Consider the following 20,278-nt stretch of genomic DNA (forward strand, 5'->3'; position numbering starts at 1 on the left):
AGAGCCAACACTACAAATGGAAGATCCTGGGTTCATATGTAACTTCAGATACTTCCTACCTGCCTAACCCTGGTCAAATCACTTAACCCCATTGCCTAGCCCTTACAATTCTTCTGTTTTGGAACCAATACACAATACTGATTCCAAAATGGAAGGTAAGGGATTAAAAAAAAAGAAGAAGAAGAACATAAAGAACCTGATTGCTGCCCACTGTTGTCTAAAGACCTGAGAGAAATGGATCCCTGTTTGTCCCTCCCCAAGAAAACCCCAAATGGGGTCACAAATTGTCAACATGCCTGAAATGACTGAACAACAACAATGGAAGGGGAAAGGTGAATAGCAAGTGTATGACAGTTTGACTAAGAATTAGGGGGCTTTGAGCTACCTTTAGAAGGCAGAGAAAAGTCCAGACAGTTTCAGTATTTCAAATACCAGTCAGCGCCAATAGCCTCTGGCAAGCTGATCCATTTGGACCAACACTGGCTTACAAGAGTCCTGGAGGAAGCCGACATGTTTGGACCAGACCCGTGACACTAGACACTGCCTTCCCCCATGAAGCACCCAAGACAGATCGTCTCCCTGCTTTTCCTTCCTAGAAATCTCTTTCATGTGAGTAAAACCCAGGTGAATTTGAGAATTTCTGATCCATTATTTCCTTAGCTTGATGTCTCAGTGGCAGTTCTCACAGCACAGCAGAAGATGGCCCAGGTGAAAAACAGAATGAGAAATAGCTGTAGGGATGCAGCTTGTAACAACTGATGTTACTTCCCATAAAATCTACAAGAACCTATAATAGGAAAGCACTGGAGCTGGTGATCTGGTCTGGTTAATTGCCCAGAGATTGACCAGACAGGTTATGATTGAAGTGAATTCTTTTGATCTGCTGCTAAGACATTTATAGGTCTTTTTGAACCAAGAAGCTCCTTGCTTGGACCTAGAGGAAGACCTAGCTTTTGTTTTTTCTTAAACCCTTACTTCTCATCTTAGAATCAATACTGTGTATTAGTTCCAAGCAGAAGAGTGGTCAGGGCTGGGCAGTGGGGGTTAAGTGACTTGTCCCCTACTTTGTTTTCAGGTGCTTCAATGAGCTTCTTTCCTTCTGCTTAGAATCTTAGGGTCTCACTAAATGAGAATACTCCAGATTTCTCCTGCTTGAACCCAGATTCCCAAACCATCTTATTTTGTACACCACTTGAATCCATCGTCTAAAGTGGTCCATGTCCCAGGCATGGTCTTGGGTTCAACTCTGCTGATCCTAATACTTACTAAATGACTAAATAGTAATGATATTTAGACCCATTTCAGAATTCTTGATTGAGAAATTCTTCCTTTCTCTGGAATCAGAAATGGCATGTGTGTGTGTTTACCTCTTTTCCATCCCACTGAGGAGGTCAATAGTATGTTTATGTAGCATAGATGGAAAATAACAGAAGACCAGGGAGTGCTCCAGGTCATAGTCCTCAGACTACCAGTTATGGTGGTCCGGAAATATTTTACTCTAGTCATATTTCCCCGTAGCGCTGATTCAGAAAGGTCATCGCTGCTTGGAGCAGCCATCATCCTCTGGTTTGTGTAGTGGTCAGCATGCTGAGTGGATAGCAAGCTGGAGACCAGATTTAAATGGGTACTTTTGCTTTTCTGAAACTGTTTTCTTGTCTCTAAGAGAACATCTGGTGGGAAAAATATTAGATAACATCTTGAGTGGTTTATGATAGGGATGAGGATGTTATAGATATAAAAAGCATCACCAATTTTCAGAGGAATTCCAAAATAGGCTTCCTCTATGCTGAATCTGACTAAGGAGGGCTCTCTGGGTGAGGCTATATATCTTTATGTTTAAATGTTCTATAAAGAACTCAGCATGTGAACAACAGGGAGCAAGCTTTCTTCCTTCAAGGCCCATCCCAGGTACCATTTTATCCATGAGTTTTTTTTTTCTGATCTGCCCCCAACAAGAAATTTCTCCCTTATAGAATCTCTCATGCTGTGTTTTTAAACCTCTTGCATATATTTAATCATATTCTAACTCAAATTATAGTTATTTCTATTTGGCTTTACCTTACTAGCTCCTTGAATTGGGAGGGTGGCATTATTTTTTCAACCATATGTCTAACACATAGTAGACATTTTATATTTTTGATATGGATTGTCAAATAATAGTCCTAGTTAATAATAGCAAACATTTATATAATGCTTCCCACTTTTTTTTTAAACTCCTACTTTCTGTCCTGGTAACAACTCTAAGGCAGAAGGTCAGAAGGGCAAAGACTAGGCAAACAGGATTAAGTGACTTGCCCAGGGTCACACAGCTAGGAAGTATCTGTGTCCAGTTTTGAATTCAGGTCCTCCTGATTACAGACCTGGCTCTTTATCCACTGTGCCAGCTAGTTACCTCAATGGTGCTAAGCACTTTACTATTATATCTCATTTAATCCTCACAGCAGCTTTTGGAGGTGGGTACTATTATTATTCCCATTTTTTAGATAAGAAAAATGAGGCAGACAGAGATGAGGTAACTTGCCTAAGCTAAGAAATGTCTGAGGCTAGATTTGAACTTGGACGTCAGTCCCAGAACTCAATCTGCTGCACCACCATCACTTAGAGATGTAATTCTCTATCAAGTTCTCTTTGAGAACAATCTGGCTCAGCTGAATACTAAATTATTTAGACCGCATCGAGGGTATTGTTTATTTTGAATACTTTTATTTAATAGAGACTCATCATGACAGGGACTGTGTTATGTTTTCTTTCTTGGCATCTCTTACATTCTGAACGCTTACTAAATATTCATTGATAATGACCAGTGATGATGCAAAATCCAAAGGATCAGCCCATGTTTCCTTTCATCCCATTAAAGGGGGGCAGCTGTAAGATGGCAGGAATAGTTCTGACTCTGAAGTCTCAAAGTTCTTTGACTTTGGGCCAATGATTCGGTGATTCAACAAGCACTGATTAAATATTTTTCTCAGTTTACTTGTCTGTCAAATGAGGATAGTGATTAGAAGGAAAAAAAAGCCATTATGTGAAAAAGGAAGGGTCAGGGGAGATAATCTAGGCATCTCATTGGATAGAGAGTCAGCTCTGGAGACAGTAGGTGCTTGGTTCAAATATGAACTCAGATACTTCTTAGCTGTGATCTCAGGCAAGTCATTTTATCTTGATTGTGTAGAGTCTAGGTTCTGCTTTGGAGTCAATACTTAGTACTGATTCTAAGACAGAAGGTAAGGGGAAAGAAAGAAAGAAAGAAAGAAAGAAAGAAAGAAAGAAAGAAAGAAAGAAAGAAAGAAAGAAAGAAAGAAAGAAAGAAAGAAAGAAAGAAAGAAAGAAAGAAAGAAAGAAAGAAAGAAAGAAAGAAAGAAAGAAAGAAAGAAAGAAAGAAAGAAAGAAAGAAAGAAAGAAAGAAAGAAAGAAAGAAAGAAAGAAAGAAAGAAAGAAAGAAAGAAAGAAAGAAAGAAAGCATTTGTGCTAGATATTCTACATTGACAAACTCTGGGGAGACAAAAACCAAAAATGAAAGCAGCTCATGCCCTTGAGGATCTTACAGAACTTCATAAACTATAAAGATTTCTATAAATAGCTTATTGTTTGTGGACCAAAAAGGAACCCCCCAAATTTTGAATACGGGTACTATTTTTATACCTGGTGGATAAAAAACTAGTCTTGAAACCAGAATGACCTTGTTTCAAGTCCCACCTCTGACATACTGTGGTTGGGAAACCCTAGGCAAGTCCTATTGCTCCTCTAGCCCAGTGATGTCAAACTCAAATAGAATCAGAAACCTTCTTAAAGTTCCCTGTAGCCATATATGACCTAGAAAACCCCAAGGCAACAGTATCTATGTTTTATTGTATTTTAATTAATTTTGTTAAATATTCCACAGTTTTATATTTTAGTCTGGTAGTATTGTGGACTGCCTTGATACCTCTGTTCTACGAAACTGTCTATGAACAATTCTAGATTACAAGAAAATTGATGGTCTGATTAGAAGACATATTTTCCTCACTTGGGAGTTCTCTAAATGAATCAAATGATAGGACTAGTCCTTTTCCCTTCTAAAGCTACTTTAAAAAATATATATGTTTTTATTTATCTTTTTGTAACCTTGGAAAGTACCGCTTGAAAGTAAATGCCACTGATACAACCATCCTAGAGAATATGGAACCAGACCCAGAGGCTCATAAAGCTATGCATGCCCTTTGACCTAGCAATACTACTACTGGGTCTATATCACAAAGTGATCAGAGATAAGGGGAAATATTTTCAGCAACTCTTTTCCTAGTGGCAAAGAATTGGAAACTGATGGGTTGTCCATCATGTGGGGAATGGCTGAACAAGTTGTAGAATATGGTTGTAATGGAATATTATTATGTCATAAGGAATGATGTACAGGATGAATTCAGAAAAACCCAGAAAGCCTTATGTGAACTGATGCAAAACAAAATGAGAAAACCTGAACATTGTACATAGAAATGGCAATATCGCACAGTGATCATCTGTGAGTGACAACTTTTCTCAGCAATACAAAGATCCAAGACAATCCCAAAGGACTCATGATGAAAAATGCCATCTGCCTCCAGAGAAAGAACTGATAGAGTCTAAATGCAGCCTGAAGCATGCTATCTTTCACTTTCTTTCTTCATTTTTTTGTTTGACTTTTCTTCTACAAAATGACTAATATGGAAATATTTTTACATGATTGCACATGTATTGCCTATATCAGATTGCTTACTGTCTTTGTGATGAGGGAGGGAAGAAAGGAAAGAAGAAAATTTGGAGCTCCAATTTTTATAAAATGAATGTTAAAAATTGTTTTTACCTGAATTGAGGCATACTAAAATATTTTTTAAAAAGAAAATAAATGCCTTTTTGTAGTATAAAGGTTAGAAAAGAAATAAATATTTAGGTGTTTGGGTTAGAAGAGGGATGTTATAGATGATCCAAGCTCACATATTTTCATGGTTCATATGAATTTATAGGGACCCCAGGACATCAGAATTATTGCTATTGTAATAGTTTTGAAATTCTCTCTCTCTCTCTCTCTCTCTCTCTCTCTCTCTCTCTCTCTCTCTCTCTCTCTCTCTCTCTCTCTCTCTCTCTCTCTCTCTCTCCTAGGCTTTTCATGTGCCTACTTGTCTAGATCTCATCCCTCAGGTTTGATTGCTGTTTTTAATGAACCCAGCTCTTACTCTTAAAAAGAAAAAAGAAGGCTGGGTAAGGCTTGCTGTTAATGAACTGTCAAATCTATTCAGGCTTTTGAAGTTTAGAATCCAGGAATGCTCTGGAAGTGTAATCATGGGCTTTTGCATTTGATAAGTAATTACATTACTGCCAAACCTGTTGTAGTCACTAGGAAAAACCCTAAGACATCTTCCTGTTGTAGCAAACTAATCCTGCAGCCCCTGCTGACACTTGAAAGACTCACTAATTAATTAATGGCCTTTGGGAATGTTCAGGGACAAGAATGTTGTTTCCTGCTTTGCTACTGAAGGATTGTCTTTCCTGAAAACTCTTCTCTGTTGAGGCTCCCTTAGGATGGACAATAGGAAGGCCTTCACCATTTCTCTCTCCCAACTATTTGAATCCTCCCCATCTTTTCAAGGAGCTTGGATGTGAGAAGCTTGTAAAAGGCCCTCTGGGGTGTAACTGTGTTCTAATTCTTCCTTCACCTTACCAAATATAGCCATTCTCTGGTAGGTGAATCTTATTTTAGGAGGCCTCCATAGGTGAATCATCTTTCTTTCCTTATAGTTGCCTTCCCCATTAGAATTAAGTTTTTTGAGGGCAAGGATTGTCTTGCTTTGCTAGAATTTGTATCAACAGCTTTTAGAACACTGCCTCACACATAATAAACTAATAAATTCAACATCTACCTGTCTACAGAGCTAGTGATTTATTGCAAAGAAAGCTGGGCTTGGAGAGAGAAAGACTTCATTTTATAATCTAGCCTCCAACACTTTCTAGTTGTGTGATCCTGAGCAAGTCACTTAACCTCTATCTGTTTTGATGTCCTCATCTGGAAAATGAGGATAATAACATCTAGCTCACATGAGGGTTGTGAGGATCAAATAAGACAACAAATGTAAAGTGCTTTGCAAATTTTGAATATTTTGTTATTATTACTGGTTATGTTATTATCTACCTATCTGTCAGGGTCTAGATCACATCCAGAAACAATGTTTCATCTATCTTTTTTTCTATTTATTTATCTATTGTTTTTCTATTTCCTTACCTAGCTATCCATCTTTAAAGATCTAGATCCTGTCCAGGAACAATATTACATATATCTATTCATATGTCTATTTCTTTTTTATGTCTGTCTGTTTTTATTATCTATCTATTTCTCAAGGTCTGGTAAATGTCCGACTCAGTGCCTTGCACCTCCTCCTTGAAGTCTTCCCAAACTACTCTAGTCAGTCTCTTTTATCTAACCATAAATCAGGGACCAGAGGTCCATCTTCTTGTTTTTGTTGGGTTTGGGTTGTTTGTTTGTTTGTTTGTTGGTTTCCATCTTGTTGAAATACTCGGAGGATAAAATGCCGGTCCAAGGAGCCCGGCTCTCTGGCCTCGAAATCCGTTAGCTTAACAGGAATATTTTATGGAAGTCAGAATAGAAACTTGTTTGGGCTACTGCTGCGTGCTCTCCTGCCCCCATCCCACTGGGCCACGTGCAAGGCTGCCCTCAATCCGTCTGCAAGGCTATCGGTGAGAAGCTGGAAATGGCGATCGCCATTAGGATCACACGGTATGGCGCACCAGGACGGAACCTCCTGCGTGGAGGGGTGGGGTAGGTTAGAAATGCCGCCGGGGCTTAGCGATTCTCAGTTAAAGGAAACTAGGGTTAAGACCCCAATTTCATTTTTTCGATCTTCCGCTTCCTAGGGCGCCCCGGGCTTGAAAAGACTTTAATCTGGCTAAAGGCTTCCTTTGAAAGTTCAAGCAGAGGCCTCCGGCGGCAGCAGGCCTAGGGGGTGGGGGGAGCGCAAAAACGAATAGCAAAGAGGAGTGAAGCCACAGAAGCTAGGGGAGGGGATGGACCGGGAAGAGAAGAGAGGGAAGGGAAGGGGAGAGGACAAAAGGGGAGGGGAGGGGAAGGGAGGGGAGGGTGGGAGGAGATAGTCTGCCTCCGCCCTTCTCCGACTTTGCTCCCTTCCTGTCCGCAGCAGCTCGGGTGAGGGGAGGAGAGGGGCGGGATTAAGGACGGGAGACACAAAGCCCCGCCCCCAGAAGCTCGGGGCTCCTCCCCTGGGCCCCCCCAGAGTGAGGGGGGAGGGGCACCTGAAGTCTCTAGGAGTCGGGAGGAGGAGGAATAGTGTGAGTAGGGGCTGCACCTGGGTTCGGGGAGGTTGCTCCTGGTCCTTGGGGCTACCTTGGGAGAAGGGCTGGGTTCCCGATCTTAGGTAACGAGCTCTCCTGCAGGTCTTCTCCCTAGTCCTATGATCCTGCAGGACTCCCCTATTTTCACGGATTTTGCACCTGCCTGGGGCTTTTCAAAGGTGGTGGGAGGGTTACCGAAAAGCTCAGATGTTGGAGGGGGGAGGGGACAGGTCCAGCTTCCAGCGGGTCCTGGAGTTGCTGCTCAGTGACCTTGGTCAAGTTCACTTTCCCTCTCTGGGCCTCAGTTATCAGTTCTGTAAGACCGAGGGGCCGGAGAGGATCGCCGGGGCTTCTCCTTCGTGCCCTAGATCCCGGGAGTTCCCCATTCCCACATGTGTCAGCCCGAGCCCAGCGTTGGCTGAACGCCGCGTGCCGGGTGCTGTGGGAACTTGCTGGGCCGGGGGAGGGGGCGGGCCGGGCCAGGTTGAATTGAGTCACCTCCACACGACAGGTGTGTACAAAGTGCGTGCGCATCCCTGCTACGGTATTTTGCTGTGGGTGCTAGCTGTAAGGCTGGGCTTGGCTCTGGGTGGTTATTTATTTATCAGGCGTAGTCTGTGCTCCCAGTCTGGCCGGGAGGACCCCTGAGGGGACGAGTGGTGTGATTAGATAAACTTGCTTAGGTGGATTTGGGCCGGGGAGCGTGACTGGGCGCTAGTCCACCTTGACATTTGGTGCAACCGCGGGGCCTCTGAGAACAAAGAAACCAGGCCTGCTTCCCAGCGGGGTCCCCAGCAGTCCAAACTCCCCTTCTCCTCTCCTTTAGTTCAGCCCACCTTGCCTACCCCCTCCGTTTTGCCACTCACTACCAGAGTGAGCCAGCGCTGAGGTGAGCCCGGATGCAGGAAAGGGTGATCTTGAAGTTAGATGTTTCCTTCTCTGGTACCAACTTTAGAGCTCCTTAAAGAAAACGCTTCCAAGGAGGCTTCCCGTAAGGTTCCTCTCTGGTTAAGAGTTAGTTTTAGCTCCTGTTTAGGACTGATTCTAAGACAGAAGGTACGGGTTTAAAAAACAAAACAGTTTACAGACTCGAAGGAGGAATAAGACAAGGGCATAAGAGGAGCTTTGACTAGGGCTAGACATCAATAACCTGTCAACTTATCTCCCTTGACAATCAATTGTAATAATAACGACTTTTATATGGCTTTAAAATTTGCAAAGTGCCTTATATAGATTATCTAATTGGAGCCTCACAATTTGTGAGGTAAGTAGAACAGGTCTCATCCTCATTTTTCAGATGAGAAAACTAAGCCTCAGAAAAATTAAGTGATTTGCCCATTATCACATGTTGGGGGAGGGGGGGATTTGAATCCAGCTCTTCCCGATTCTCCAGTAGAATGTTATTCTCTAGGTTAGGCTGCCTCTCTTGCAGTCCCCCAGATCTCTCCTGTTTTAATGAGTAATTTTTTCATCATAAACTACTTTAAATATTTTATCTTCAAACAAATTCATTTAAATCTATTTTATGAATTGGAAATTTTCCTTGAGGAGTGAGGACTGCAGACAGTAGTTGCTGAGCTGTCAGGGCACAGTTTGGAGCAGAAAGGTTTTCTTTGGAGAACTGCTTGCCTTAGGCCACATCTTTCAGTTTCTGTGACTGAGCAGAAACCACAATCTCAAATAGGATGACTGCTTCCAGCTAAGAGTAAGGCAGGCAGGTACTCCCAGGGAGTTTTATTGCAGAGCTGGTAATCTGAACTACTAAACTATGATTCTGCTTTCTATGTTGTGTTTGCAGTTAAAAAGAAAAACATTGTTGAGAAACTTTTGATGGATTTATTTGTAGGTAGGTTGAAGTTCTGGTCAGTTATGTTTGGTAGGGAGCAGGGAGCAGGGAGTGGAAAAAACAATCATTGTAGCTACAGAATAATTCATTCGTTTTAACGCTCTAGTGATCCAAAATGTAAATAAAAATGTAAATAAAAATGTAAGCTTCATAGCCTGGAGATGGGATGCTCAGCCAAATGAAATAAAAACATTCCCAAGAGTGTTTATGAAAGAATCAAAGAAATAAAAACTAAAAACTAATTAGGAGAGAAAGAATGTAAGAAGCCACATCTGGGGAAGCAGAGTGTTTCAGATATTATCCCAGTTCTTACATCAGGATTCAGTGGACCTCATTTCATTAGAACGGTGGGAGACTTTTCCTAGTTGTGTGACTTGGACAAGTCACACCAACCGCCTAACTGCTACCACTCTTCTTTTTTTTTTAATCCTTACCTTCCTGGAATCAATACTGTATATTGTTTCCAAGGCAGAAGAGCATCCCAAGGCAATTGGGTTTAAGTGATTTGCCTAGTCACACAGCTAGGAAGGATCTAAGGCCATATTTGAACCTAGGACCTCCTATTTCCAGGCCTGGCTCTAAGCCACCTAGCTGCCTCCTCCTCCTCCCCCAAGTGTTCTTCTGCCTTGGAAACAATACTTAGTATCAATTCTAAGACAAAGTAAGGGTTTTAAAAAAGGAAAGAAAGGGGAGATTATGGGCATGGAATATTATATCTATTGTTAGTCTAAATTGATGTGTTGGTTAATATAGCAAAACATCCTTGTCATCCCCCGTTTCTTCATTTTTGTTACAAGGGTTATCTTGCTGAGTAGGGTTGGGATGGATATATTCAGAAATGACAGTGATATAAAAATAAAAGATATAAATACAAATTATTTTTAAAGGGATCCATAATATTAATGAACACATTATATACTGAGTTATAATGCCCTATACTAGGATTTTTGGGGGAGAAACAAGAAAGAAGGTTCTACTGAGGCCATTCTATGTGCACAAGTTGACTGAAGGGAAAATGGGGCATTGAAATTAGACCTCGGCTGGCCAACAGAGAGAACATGTAATGGGATTCCAATTCTCTATAGTGGGATATTTAGTGGGCCTCTTGTGTCCTTTCCCATTCTGGAGATTGTCTTTTATCTAGTCATAAAGAATCTTGGAACCATGTTTCTTTGTATTAGAGACTCTTCTCCCCTGCCTTTTTCAAATTCAGAATTTTATCCTATTGTTCCTTTTTAAGTTAAAGAAATAAGTTCATGTTGACATGGTAATGTGTTCCCCACAATAAACCTGTGACTAGATATTATAATATAGGATTATCCTTATGTTAAAGGTAAGGAAACTGAGGCCACTTAGAGACTTGACTAAAGTGACATAGTCAGGACACATCAAAACTAAAATCTGAGCTGAGGTCTTCTGATTTCAAATCCAACCCTCTTTATACTGACAATTTAATGATTAGGGTTAATCATTGATCCACATTCTTGCTTCTATTGACATGTGAGGAATATTTGTCAGGTTCTTAGAAGAGAGTAAGAGCAGCTACTTTAACTGAGTACACAAAGATCCTACTGGATGGGTGATTTTTATTTTATTTGAAAATCTTTATTTAATTAATTAATTAAGAATATTTTTCCATAGTTACATGATTCATGTTCTTTCCATCCCCTCTTCCTACCCACCCCCTCCTGTAGCCAAGGAGCAGCTTCACTGGGTTTTACATGTGTCATTGATCAAGATGGTTTTTAAAACAAATATCACTAGAAGTGTAGGGCACCCTAGAATTCTGCCTAGGGGCTAATGAATGTGGACCCATGCTACATCCAAGCTATGTTCAGGAAAGAGCATAACTTGATACATGAAAAGGGCATGGGAGTCCTGCTAAGAAAAACATTTCTGCCCTCACCTAACCTATACTCAAATGAAACATTGATTCACTAGAACCAGTTTTCAGTGAATTTGGATTTTATTAATAAAGCACTCAGAGTATCTACCCCCCCCCCCTCCGTAAGTCTCCCCAAATTACCCAACATTCAAGGGATTCTGTCATCAGAATTCACTCAAAACTGTAGTTCACAAACCTATGCAAATATATGAATTTTTTTAATGAAGCAGAATGCAAAAGCCATTTGATCAGTAGCACAGCAAATCAAATGAAAAGAAAAGCTATCTCCATGCTCATCTGAATACACTCTTCCATGGGATTATATATCACATATAAGAAGAGGGCACACACAGAGGGAAAAGTGTTGAGGCACATTCCTAGAATCCATATGACCTGGCCATTACACCTCTAGTGTTGAAGTGCTGCCCTGTCCTTTAGTAGATCATTACCTGGTAGTCATTATCCTGATTTCTTCATGGCTTCAAGTCTGTGCTCTCTACTGAGAGTCTCTTTTGGGGTCTTAGTTGCTGAGCTACTCTCTGTTATTATCTTTGGACTGGTTCTCTCTGCCGAGTTTCAATGATTGGAAAACTTCTCCCTGACAAAGGCAAACTGACAGTTCTTTTACTTCACTCTTAAGCCTATGAAATACCATATTTATTTTGCTCAATCAACAACAAAAAAAAACAGTCACAGTACCTTGAGCTAAGCATACTCCTTCTTTTAATTGCTCATTTCTGGTCCTGATTTTAAGTTTATGAGTTCAGACAACTATCTGACTTAAAATTAGAAAATTCCTCATAAATCCAGTTTAACCTCTAATGAAGATCATAGTCCCCAAAGCCTATCCCAGGAATTCTGCCAGATCCTTAGGAGCTCTATGGAACCTGGGTCCACAAAGCCTCCCTCCTTCCCAGTATCTTCTCATGCAAGTTGGCATGCAAATGAATAGAACCGAGATAAAAAAGTTTTGCCTAGTAGATAAGTCATTTCCCTCCATGCTCCTAGCCCACATCTCTGGGTTTATCATATATGATGGTGTTTAGTTGTTTTTTAGTCATGTTGTATTATAAAAGGAGGATAATTTGTACTAGAGGGGTTCAGACTTTCAGTATTGAGAGGGGGAAAGGGAGAAGAACCCTCCTTATCAAAGCAGGGTTCAGGGGAGACAACTGATGTTTAGGGTTGGCTCAGAGAGAGGAGAAGAGGTTTGAAGATTTTCCCCCTTCTGCCTTCCCACCTTAGTTAAAGCTGCTCTTCCCAATTCGCTCTTGTCCCTCTTGTCCCCCCTCTACTACTTGAGACCAAAGGATCTCCCCTTGATCTGTTCACTCACACTCAGCTGGGGAAACAGATAACTTTTAATGTCAACTCAGTCAGGTAATACAAATAATAACTAGCAGGGAAGGAATGGGAAAGGGAAGTGGGGAAAGGGGGTCCCTGTCTCTATCTAAACCCTTTCCCCTCCCTTCTCGAGTTGCTCAGGTCTTGGCAGCTTACTAAGCCTGCTGAGAGAAAGTCAGGTTGACTCACCCCTGGGCAACAGGAGCTAAAGTAAAGTCTGCTCAGGTTTCTCTTCAGAAAGTCCCTTCAATTAGAAAGTGTTGGGGGAAAGATTTCCAGTCACCAGCAGGAAAAGTAGGCAACCCTCAGGAGAAAGTCTTTTTCCCCACCTTCTATCTTCAGCTTCTCAAGACTGAGAGACTAACTCCTCTACCAGCCAGAGTTTTCTCCCCACTCCTGGGGCCCCTCTCCCATCGAAGTGATCAATTTCACACACTCTTTAGCCTGGCACTTTTTCTTTAGTGCCAGCCGCTATCACAATGTCTAATTCTTTGTGACCCAATTTGAGTTTTTCTTGGCAAAGAGAATGGAATGTTTTCCATTTCCTTCATTTTACAGATGAGAAAACTGAGATAAATAGAATTAAGTGACTTGCCTAGGGTCATGCAACTAGTAAGTGTCTGAGGCCAAATCTAAACTCATGAAGATGGGTATTCCTGACTCCAGGCCTCTGTATAATATATATAGATATATGTATGTATGTATGTATGTACGTATGAATATATTCTAGCAACAAACAAAAAAGACCCTGCATTTTGTTATATTCTTTATTTTCCCCATATCCTGACTGGAGACAGAGAAAGTATGGTATCGTAGATAGGAATCTTAGTCTAGGAATCTGGGAACCTACATTCTGGTTCTGACTGCCGCAGGATAGCTTTGGGATATCAGTGAGCCTCTCTGAGTTTCCTCAAGTCAAGTGAAGAAGGATTTATTAACAAAACTGTTTGGCCTGACTATCAGCCTCAGCAAAACAGAGGTGCTGTTCCAACCTGCACCAGGGAGGCCAACCAACCAGCCCTGCATTACAATCGACGGCACACAGCTTTCTAATGTCAACACTTTCAAGTACCTGGGCAGCACCATCGCCAGCGACGGGTCCCTAGACCACGAGATTAATGCCAGGATCCAAAAGGCCAGCCAGGCACTCGGGCGGCTGCGCTGCAAAGTCCTCCAACACAGCGGTGCAAGCACTGTGACGAAGCTCAAAGTGTACAACGCAGTGGTCCTCAGCTTGTTCCTGTACGGTTGTGAGACATGGACACTGTACTGGAAGCACATGAAACAGCTGGAGCAATTCCACCAACGCTCCCTCCTGTCAATCATGAGGATCCGATGGCAGGACCAAATCACCAATCAGGAAGTCCTCGACAGAGCCAACTCCACCAGCATCGAAGTCCTGGTCCTCCAAACCCAGCTATGATGGTCTGGACACGTCATCCGCATGGACTTACAGCGAATACCAAGACAGGTATTCTATGGTGAACTGTCAGCTGGACTCAGGAAACAAGGCCGACCAAAGAGAAGATTCAAGGATCAGCTAAAGTCCAACTTGAAGTGGGCTGGCATGACACCAAAGCAACTAGAACTCGCTGCCTCTGACAGAAGCAGCTGGCGAACCCACATTCACCATGCCGCCATCACCTTTGAAGATGAGCGACGTCGACGTCTTGCCGCTGCGCGTGAACACCGACACCAGGCCACAACCGCACCTCCCATAACAACTGGCGTCCCAGGCCCATGTGCCACAAACTGTGCGCCTCAGCCTTTGGACTCCAAAGCCACATGAGGGTACACCGTAGATGAAACTGCACAAAGACAATAGAATAGTCATTCTTGGTCACCGAGAGACTACCACTACTACTACTACTACCAAGTGCCTGGCACTGGGCTGCATGTTGAGGCTACAAAGACAAGGAAAAGACAACCCCTACCCTCCAGGAATTCATAATCCAGTGGGTGAGACAACCTGAAAACAACTTTCTCTGTATATATATGATATTTACAGGATTAATTGGATTTATATATGTTTGTGTGTGTGTGTGTGTGTGTGTGTGTGTGTGTGTGTGTGTGTGTGTGTGTGTGTGTTTATTAAGGGAGGGAGAGAAAGGCTTCTTGTAAAAAGTGGAATTTTAACTGGGGCTGGAAGGAAGCCACAAAGCAGAAATGAGGAGAGAGAATTCCAGGCATTGGAGAACAGTCAGAAAATGAGTAAAAAGATGAAGCGTCTTGGTTTTTCTTCTAATTTTTAAAATTTAAACCCCTTATCTTAAGTTCTAAGAGAGAAAGTAAGGGTTTTAAATAAAAATCTTTGCCACTGATCTTCTGTCTTAATATCAAACACAGAAGAGTGGTGGCAGGGGTAAACAATTAGGGTTAAGTGAATTGCCCAGGGTCACACAGCTAGAAATGTCTGAGGTCAGATTTAAACTCTGGTCTCCCAACTTTAGACCTGGCACATTACCCAGTGTTCTACCTAGCTGCTCCAAAGTATATTATTTGAAGAGACCAGTGACACCAACTATAGAAATCATGGAATTCATTGGGAAAGTGAGGGTGGGGATATCTAAGAGGATTGAAAAGGTAAGAGAGTGTCCTATTATAAAAGATTTAAAAAGTTAAAATATAAAAATCATGTTCCTGGAAAAATGCTCTAAATTAATTAAATTTTTTTAAAAAGTTAAAATACTTTAAATTTAATCCTGGAGGTGATAGGAAGCTGCTACAGTTTACTGAATAAGGAGTGACTTGGTCGGACCTGTGCTAGTACAATGAAAAGTTCAGCTGGACAATTTTTTTCTTTTTAAATATTTTATTTTCAATCAATTTTAGCCTATGTTTTCTGAAGTTATACGGTCCAAATTGTCTCCCCCCCCTCAGAGATGGTAAGCAATTTGATCTGGATTATATGTATATTATCATGCAAAACATACTTCCATATTGGCCACTACTGTAAGAGAATATTTATATAAAACTAGAACCCTCAAATAAAAACATAAATAAACCAATGTGAAAAATAGTATTCTTTTATCTGCCTTCCAATTCCAACTGTTCTTTCTCTGGAAGCAGATAGTATTCCTTGTCATAATTCCTTCAGAATTGTTCTAAATCATTGTATTTGCGGAAAGTAGCTAAGTCTTTCCCTGTTGATCATCATATAATGTTGCTGTCACTCTGTTCTTCTGTTTCCATTTATCAGTTCATATAAGCCTTTTTTGGCTTTTTCTGAAATCATCCTTGAGCTGGACAGCCTTTATGGTTCTTTCCAGGCTCTAATTTTCTAAGATTCAGACAACAAGTAAAAAGAATATTAGTATTTCTCCCCCTCTCCTCATAATCTTAAGGGTTCATCTTAGGGTAGATCTGACAGCACTGGACTTGGAATCAAGAAAACTTGACTTAGGGATCAGGAAGATTGTTTCACTTTTTGACTGTGGGATCCTGGCAAAGTCACTTAACCTTCTCTCAGCCTCAGTTCCTTCATCTGTAAAATGAAAGTAATAATAATCCCTACCTCAGAGGGTTTATTGTGAGAGTATAAATTATTTGCACACCGTTGAGCACTACATCAATGTATCCTGTTACTAATGCTACCTAAGAGCTTAGTCTCTCTCTTTTTGTATCCAAACATGAATAATAAGACCTAATGTTTAAGATTAAGGCCCTGATTCCCTACAAAACCTTCAGACAGCAAAGAAAGATTCTGTTTTGTTCGTTGTGCTCTGTTTACTAAAACAGGAAAAGAAACTTAAATGTTTTTAAAAGATTTTTTAAAAATAGGTGTTGAAATAAAAAAATTGAATGTAACCCCTGCTACCTAGAAAAGTCTGTTAATGAGAAATCTCTTTTACCAGAATATTCCTCTTAACTGAAATTTTAATGTATGTCATTGCTTCTGCAAGAAAAAGAGATCATATTAATAGTTTTTGATTTGTAGAGCTCAAGTCTCAGTAATTCATTATTTCCTTCTTGTTCCTGTTTAAGGCATGAAGGAGCAGGAACATTTGACTTTAAGTGAGTCTCTCCAGTTGAAGTTTGGCTGAGAATAGAGTATAAGAATCAAGTCTTTTATCTCAAGGGAACAATGCTAGCCTTCTTAAGGTACTTTTTCTACCAGGGCAAAGGGCAAATGTGTTTCCAGCTGGGTATTTGCCACTGGGTAAAAAGTCAGACAGTTCCGAGTCTTGTGTCATGACTTGGCATTAGTATCTGTCTTTCAAGTATAGTGCCCATATCCCAGAAGTCCCTTGTGGAAGTCAGACTGAATTTGGAGTGTGTATTCTGTTCTAGATGACCATATTTTTGAAGGTTTTTTTCTTTTTCAATTTACAAACATTTATTTTCTCTCTCATCCATTCCTGTCTCCCTCCCTATTAAAACAATAAATAAGTAAAAAACAAGTTGGGGGCATTTAGGTGACTCAGTGGATTGAGAACTAGGTTTAGAGAAAGGATGTCCTGGTTTCATTTCTGGCCTCAAATACTTCCTAGCTGTGTGACCCTGGGCAAACCACTTTACCTTCATTGCCTAGCCTTTACCACTCTTTTGCCCTGGGAACAACACACATTATTGATTCTAAGATATAAAGTAAGGGTTAAAAAAAAGAAGTAAAGTAAACCTTGTGACAAATATGTTTGGTTCATCAAAACAAATTCCCATATTCATCATATCCAAAAAAATGCTATTGTCATTTCATTCTAAAATTTTAATGTCACCATTCTGTCCAGAAGTTAGTAGCATGCTTCATCCCCTGTCCTTTGGAATTGTACTTTGGCATCACATTGACTTGGAATTCTAAAAGTCTTTCAAAGTCATTTGTCTTTATAGTATTAAGGTTATTGTATTAAAAAAAAAAAGTCACCTGACACCCAGCTCTCACCTGTGGCTCCCAGTAGCTGCTAGCATGCGGCAGTGGCCACACCCCGGGCAACGGCTTCGACAGGCCAGCCAAACCTTGTGAGGGTAGCCTTCGGGTCGTCGACCCATGGTGAACCAGGGCTTTGCTCACCTAGCATGTGAACACTGCTTCGGCTGAACAGAAGGAAGAAACCAACAAGAAGGTTCAATGGCTGAGAGGGCGACGCAGCAAAGCACTGTGGAGTGCTTAGGGCATGTTGGAGCACAAAGGACAACATGGTCATCCAATGCAGCTGAGGAAGTCTCCAGACATAACAATTTTTCGTGCCACTGGACCCAGGCTTCCAACGCCGAGAGAGTGGGACTGTCTCTGTGCATCTACTTTTCCACTTAAATCTCTTTCACAAAGAAGTATCTTTGTGCACACTCATCTATCCGAACCCCATCCACCCTCTTCAAGACCTGCAGCGATGGGGGAGTGACGACGCAACAGGTGGAGATGATCACTGGCAGTTGTAGTTACGATCCTGCATGTAGGCAGCCCATGGACCAGTGGTCGCTCAGCCCTGTGGGCAGCAGGGACGTTCGGCAGCATCCTGGGCGACTGAGCAGCCCTCTTTGGGACAGCACTGCTCACCGTAATCAAGGGAGGGGACTAGAAAAGGTGTCCCAAACATTGCCTGCCCTACAAACACCCAGTCAGCACACCGCGGCTGGTGGATCATCCCTTTAAGGGGTCGAAATCAAAGAAAAAATACAAAGAAACTCCTACTAGGAGCATGGAACACCAGGACATTACTTGATAGAGAGAATACCCCAAGACCTGAGAGAAGAACAGCTCTAATCAGTGAAGAACTGGCGCGATATAACATCTACATCGCAGCCTTAAGCGAAACACGCTTACCAGAAGAGGGATCACTTAGCGAACCCACCACTGGATACACCTTCTTCTGGAAAGGTAGAGACTCAAATAAAGGCAGAATCCACAGTGTTGGCCTGGCCATCAAGACCAGTTTGCTCAAACAGCTGCCAGACTTGCCTGTGGGCATCAGCGAGAGGCTCATGAAGATCCGCCTACCTCTCAGCAAAGACCGGTATGCCACAATCATCAGCGCATATGCCCCAACACTGACCAGCACAGAGGAGACCATCGAGCAGTTCTACTCTGACCTGAGTGCCGTCCTGCACTCAGTGCCCACAAATGACAGGCTGATACTACTGGGAGACTTCAACGCCCGCATTGGCCAGGACCATGAAAGATGGAAAGGAGTGCTCGGCAAACACAGCGTGGGCAAAATGAACAACAACGGCCTACTACTACTCAGCAAATGCTCAGAGTTTGAACTCACCATCACAAACACTGTGTTCAGAATGGCGAACAAATATAAAACAACGTGGATGCACCCACGATCAAAACAGTGGCATCTCATTGACTACATCATTGTATGCCAGCGAGACATCCAGGATGTAAAGATCACCAGAGCCATGAGAGGAGCTGAATGCTGGACAGACCACCAATTGGTTAGAGCGACTCTTCAAATGCACATTGCGCCTCGCCTTCCAAAACGCGCCCAGACAGTTCGCGCATTTTACAACTAGAGATCCATCTTATTTGCAAACAGTCCAGTCCTGCCTGGACAACAAGCTGTCTGCCAAGGGACCACTCACTGGAAGCTCAACCGAGAAATGGAACCAGTTCAGAGACGCAGTGAAGGAAACATCAAAGGCAGTCCTAGGCCCAAAACAACGCAACCACCAGGACTGGTTTGACGAGAACAACACTGCTATTGAAGACCTATTGAGCAAGAAGAACAAAGCCTTTATGGAGTGGCAAAATAACCCAAACTCTGCTCCTAAAAAGGACAGATTCAAGTCTCTCCAAGCCACGGCGCAGCATGAGATCAGGAAGATGCAAGACCGATGGTGGGAAAAAAGGCAGAAGAAATCCAGCGGTTTGCTGATATGAAAAACTACAAACAATTTTTTCAGTGCCCTCAAGACTTATGGGCCATTAAAACCCACCACCACTCCCTTGCTATCCTCTGACGGTGATACTCTCATAAAAGATAAAAAAGGCATCAGCAACAGGTGGAAAGAATACTTCAGTCAGCTTCTCAACCGACCCTCTTCAGTCGACCAAAGCACCCTTGACCAGATCCCCCAAAACCGCTCCATTGAACAACTTGACGTCCCTCCTTCAATAGAGGAAGTCCAAAAAGCCATTAAACAAATGAGTGCAGGCAAGGCACCTGGTAAAGACGGGATCCCAACCAAGGTGTACAAGGCCTTAAATGGAAAGGCTCTCCAGGTATTCCACATAGTGCTGACCAGCATATGGGAAGAGGAAGACATGCCCCCAGAACTCAGAGATGCCTCCATCATAGCCCTATGCAAGAACAAAGGCTCACAAGCAGCCTGTGACAACTACAGAGGCATCTCACTACTCTCCACTGCTGGAAAGATCCTCACCCATGTTATACTCAACAGACTCCTGTCATCTGTTTCAGAGCAGAACCTGCCTGAATCACAATGCGGCTTCAGACCAGATCGTAGCACCATCGACATGGTCTTCACAGTGAGGCAAATGCAGGAAAAATGTCTTGAGCAGAACCTGAGTCTCTACATTGTCTTTGTAGACCTGACAAAGGCATTCGACACAGTGAACAGGGACGCATTGTGGGTGATCCTCAGCAAGCTCGGTTGCCCAGCAAAATTCGTCAAACTGATCCAGCTCTTTCATGTCAACGTGACAAGGGAAGTCCTATCTGGTGGAGAGACTTCTGATCACTTCAACATCACCAATGGCGTGAAACAAGGCTGTGTCCTCTCTCCGGTACTATTCAACCTATTTTTCACCCAAGTATTATAACATGCTCTGATGGATCTAGACCTGGGCATCTATATCAAATACCGACTGGATGGCTCACTATTCAACCTTCACCGCCTGACTGCAAAAAAAAAGACAACAGAGAGACTCATCCTGGAAGCTCTCTTTGCAGATGACTGCTCTCATGGCCCACCAAGAAAATCAT

General features: G+C 42.2%; 1 protein-coding gene across 5 annotated transcripts in view; it reads left to right on the plus strand.

The window, feature by feature from the left end:
• Nucleotides 1–205: 205 nt before the first annotated feature.
• PRXL2A (peroxiredoxin like 2A) overlaps nt 206–20,278 on the plus strand; it is a 59,422-nt gene continuing 39,349 nt past the window's right edge. Inside the window, exon 1 of one of the 5 annotated variants that reach the window (XM_007478519.3) lies at nt 206–609. Coding sequence is in view for 1 of the 5 variants with exons in the window: in XM_056800149.1 (XP_056656127.1) it covers nt 6,745–6,784 (40 nt within the window). In the remaining 4 variants the exon portion in view is untranslated. Of the gene's footprint in view, nt 610–6,610; nt 6,785–7,120; nt 7,312–20,278 lie in introns of those variants that run through there. The other 4 variants (XM_007478520.3, XM_056800149.1, XM_007478518.3 and 1 more) reach the window with 4 other exon arrangements.

The sequence above is a fragment of the Monodelphis domestica genome, chromosome 1 (assembly GCF_027887165.1).
Source record: "Monodelphis domestica isolate mMonDom1 chromosome 1, mMonDom1.pri, whole genome shotgun sequence".
In the NCBI taxonomy this organism is placed as follows: Eukaryota; Metazoa; Chordata; class Mammalia; order Didelphimorphia; family Didelphidae; genus Monodelphis; species Monodelphis domestica.